Source organism: Medicago sativa, chromosome 4 (assembly GCF_051527215.1).
Source record: "Medicago sativa cultivar Bolivia chromosome 4, Bolivia_mono, whole genome shotgun sequence".
Taxonomy (NCBI): domain Eukaryota; kingdom Viridiplantae; phylum Streptophyta; class Magnoliopsida; order Fabales; family Fabaceae; genus Medicago; species Medicago sativa.
This window is the reverse complement of record NC_140752.1, coordinates 61,608,352-61,612,907: the sequence shown is the minus strand read 5'-3', so window position 1 is coordinate 61,612,907 and position 4,556 is coordinate 61,608,352. Positions and strand designations below refer to the sequence as shown.

General features: G+C 32.8%; 1 protein-coding gene across 1 annotated transcript; it reads right to left on the bottom strand.

Annotated features, from left to right (window-relative positions):
* Positions 1–1,217: 1,217 nt before the first annotated feature.
* Positions 1,218–3,378, bottom strand: LOC146930442 (uncharacterized). The gene is made up of 3 exons (XM_085708301.1): positions 3,045–3,378; positions 2,115–2,577; positions 1,218–1,526 (listed from the first exon to the last, which is right to left on the bottom strand). The coding sequence occupies exons 1-3, from the start codon at positions 3,107–3,109 to the stop codon at positions 1,380–1,382; spliced, it is 675 nt and encodes a 224-aa protein (XP_085564427.1). The 5' UTR covers positions 3,110–3,378; the 3' UTR covers positions 1,218–1,379.
* Positions 3,379–4,556: the final 1,178 nt, after the last annotated feature.

Below are 4,556 nucleotides of genomic sequence, written 5' to 3'. Positions count from 1 at the left end.
TAAACACTTGAGTGCCAACAATTGAGATGAACGAACAAACTCATTGGTGTAATGAAATTTAATTTCAACCAATTCATCACCCTAAGACAAACTGATAGAGGATGCAATTAGATTTAAATACATAATTTAGATATTTAATTTAGATGTAAAATTATATTAGTTTGTCTTTCCTTTTAGTCGTTGCTAGTTGGGCCTTTAAGTTAGGTCTTTAGTCTCTAAGCCCATTAGAGTTATTATCCGAAGAATGATGTTCACACATAGTGTTTGACTGAAAAACACTAGTAATTTACCAATATAACCCCATCGGCAGTTAACCTTAACCGGCGGCAGTTAACTGCTGACAAGCATTTTCGTCTTTTACTTGTGTTTTTCAGCCAAAGTAGAAGTGTCAACAACAATCTTCTTATTACCCAATATCAATCCTATATGTAATGTCTTTGACAAACCATGCAAGGTAATGAAATGAATCAAAATGTTATTTTATTTTCTTTAGTTAATTTGTGTTTCTTTATTATTTACTGTTTTATTGCTTTGTTTCTTTTATTCTCAGTAAAAGAGTTCTAGTTCTCCAACAATTGGTTCTTTCATTGAGATTTCAAAACCCTCCCATGGTTTATTTCCCTTCCACCCAACAATATTACTCTACTCTCACAACCACCGGTAATACAACTCCATTCCCCAACCCACACAGACCATATTCAACTTATTCCCCTCCACATCCATACCCCACCTCTCACCTATATTATTCAACTGAAACACCCATGTCAGCTCCTCCATCATCAAACCCATGCCCTTCATATTCACCTCCTTCCAACCATACTCTTATGGCTACCCAAACACCACTTCAGCTTCACCATCACCAAGCTCATCATTCTTATTCATAGCATGTTGATACATCTCAAATTACAGAGTGTATTCAAAAATCTAGGGATGAATTTTTAGATGCTTCTCAAAGATTTAAGGACGAACAAACTCAATCCTCTCTTGCTCTTAAAGCATCATTACAAAAACTATTAGAGAGAATTTGCAATAGAAGTATGTTAAAGACAAACAAAATGAAACTGAAGAAGGAGAAGAAGAAATTGAGTTTATCTCTACTACAGAAATATGGTTGAGCGTAAAAACCATGGTGGAAGAAACAAAAACGAATCTCATAGAGTTTCAGAATGGAAGAATGGATTATATAAGATTATAGAAGATTGAAACCAATCACACCATTAAAGAGAGATTAAACCACAAAATTATATAAGATTGAAATGCATAAGCAATAGTACACTAACCGAATGCATAAGAGTATTGAATGCATGTGTATTTGTTATTTCCAATTACATATTAAACTCATTTTACTTTCATTTTTCCAGCATGTAATACATCATGATTCATGTGGTCGAATCCATTCCACTTGTGTTGCTTTCAGCATTCAGTAGTCCATACCTAGCAGCAACTTTTTTCCATTCCTTCTGCTCGGAGAGGTGCCCATGCCTTGACAAATACCTTTTAAGCTCAATCCGAAGGTTCCTAATTGGCTAGCCAACACACCAAATATCAAATCAAACATCACATAAAAAGTTATTAAAACTAATTATATTTTTTAATCGTATACATAACTCAAGTCACGAATCAACTAGCCAATACTTGTTAGCACCAAAGTTGTTTTTGAGAGAAGTTAGCACCAAAGTTATAAGCACTTGTTTGCTGCTAGCTTGTGTCATCAAATAATAATCATAAGCCCTAAATTACAACCTCCATCTTTACATATAAGATCTAGAGAAATTTCTTTTACTTTTATGCACGACTCTCTTAAATTTTGAATTGCATTAATTAATCTTTTACTAAAATATTACTAATTAATGTGTATGGAACTCATAATATACCTTCCTTCACACCTAAAATTAACTATATGCAGTGTGACCCGAGTGGCTCAACAACGGTAACCGGATAGGAGGTGGTCCAACAAATTTTGAAGCTAACTCTTATACCGTCTAAGAATTTGAGTTTGGTCCAACTCAAACCGTACAAAACCAATTTGTAAGGTCGCAAATATTATCCACTATTTATAAACACATGCTCATGACATATCTTATCTTGTGACTTGTGATAAAGAAACAACAAACCTCAGCCTGAGATTTCAAAGCAAGCTTGAAGAATCCAGAGGCAACAAAGTGTTTCCCAACATATTCTGCCAATTTGATTTGTCCAATCCAATAAGATGAAGTCTCAAGCTTATCAAAACGACATTTGCTACAATTTACTGCACTATAAAACGGTGTCGCTTGCACTTTACTCTTTCCTCTAACATGAGAAGTTGTTACTGGAGTTTTAGGCTCTTCTGCAGAATCGTTTTCCTTCAACATTGCTTTTTCTACCAATTTTTGTGGGAATGTGTCACTCTTCTTGTTCTTTATGGGCTCGACATTTTCTGGTGATTTTTTATCATTAGGTTGTGTTGCTGGAATTGGTTGTTTGGGTTGTCTCTGTGGAATTGCAGGTTTTGGTTTGGTGATAATGTTGTCTGAAACTGGCTTTTTTGGAATGTTAACGTTTGTGTTCCAAGGGGTACCGAAAGCTCGGTTTTGTCTGAAACCAAAATAGAGAATGGAAATTGAGAAAAAATCAAATAACAATGTAAAGGAATTCATGATTTTAAATAGAATTTGGATTGCCTCCGGTCGTCAATCCTGCATTTACGCATTTTGCAAAACGGTGGTAGTTGGTTCAAAATCGAACTGTTCAAATTTTGTTTATTTTTTAAGAACTAAATTTTGATTTTGAAATTTGAACCGCTCTATCTCGATCCAAATCCACCAATGTGCCGATTGTAAGAATGTTGTCTGGATTATCGACTACTAACAACTTGAATATTTTAAATAACGGTGGCATCACGATCTTTTATATTGTGGAAAATCGTAATCAAATAAGACCGAAGTTACTTCAATTTTGACAACATAAAAAACTTTTATATTGTTGTCCAAATCGCAGTAACGAACCTTTATTATAATTTATAAGCATGGTGGAATTGATGAATTATAAAATATGTTAGTTACCTGAATTGTGTCTGTGTTTCTCTACCCATGCCGATTTTGGTTGCCTGGTTGCGCTTTTGTTTCATTTTTGGTTTGGAATCATTGGTTTTTTCTGTTAAGATATAATCAAAATAAACTCTTAGCAATCAAAAGGGATGATTATATCAATTGGATTGATAATAACAGGAAAAAAAGTTGATTTGATATTACCTGGAAGAAGAAGAGAATCCATGAAAAAGATATGAAAAGAATTTTAAGATTGTAGCAAGAGTGCACAAGTACAAGAGACTTGGAAGTTGTAACCGTTACCGTAGGAACACAAGAGCGGGAACAGGTTTTCTTGTAAGGTAATTTTATTTTTGTTTTTTTAGTTTTGCTGTGTGTTCTCTAAATTTTTTGTTGTTATATATAATATAACTACATCCTTGTCAATGTTATAAGCAGCGGCGAAGCTAGCGACAATTCCACGCGGGGGCCAAATATAAACAAAAATAAAATATTTTTAAAACCAACATAAGAAATTTAAGGATAAAATATATTTTTAGTCCTATAATTTTATAGGTTTAGTTCTTACAAAAATTTATTCAATTTTTGTCTCATCTTTTAAAATTTTTTTAAAAAAAAAGTGTTTTTAGCCTTGCATTAATCTCCATAAAATAAATTAAGGACTAAAATTAAACAAAATGATAGGAACTTAACTTTAAAATTGCAGGTGTTGTAAATACTAAAAACAAATTTAATTCGAAACTTAACCAATTCGCACAAAAAATCACAATAATTCATACTTATATGAAATGTAAATTCAAGTAACAACAAATAAAATAGAAATTGACAACAAATAAAGTTTTAGGAAGTCAAAATATCATTTTCCTAAGTAAAAATCAACTTTTTAAAGTTGATTTCTACTTATAATAATGACCAAATGAATTTATATCTATAACTATTTTTTTTAGCTAAATAGTCTAAAGGCTATATTCACACACATTATGTGTGGAGAAGTGGGAAATCTGGGGTTCAAACCTCGGCCCCTCTGCACAAATTATCCCTGATAGCTACCAACTGAGCTACACTTATGGGACTCTATATCTATAACTATTAATAAATGCAATTGTGTTTTAAGTATTTTTATTGATATTAGTTATGTGTGTCACCCTCAACCTCGTCAAATGACTAAATTATGTTCTTCTCTAGGGAACTGATCAATAATTATGTCATTCAACATTTGCACGTCGCAATTCTTTGAAGTAAGTATGGTCATTTCTACCATATATGATGCATCACATACATGGTTTCTAATTGAGGAAATGTATGTTGTATAATATCATATATGGAACTTTCTCCCTCCCATGGTATTCCTAGACTTTAAAGTCATAATTTATGCATGTATCGTTAGGTTTTATTTATGGGCCAGTACAAATGACTTTCATTTGTGCCAAAATATGCTGTCAATGAATGATCATGCCTTCTCAGAATTTCTTATGCTGATGGGAGATGACAGTGAACCTACCAAATCAAGGAATATGGTTAGTGTAC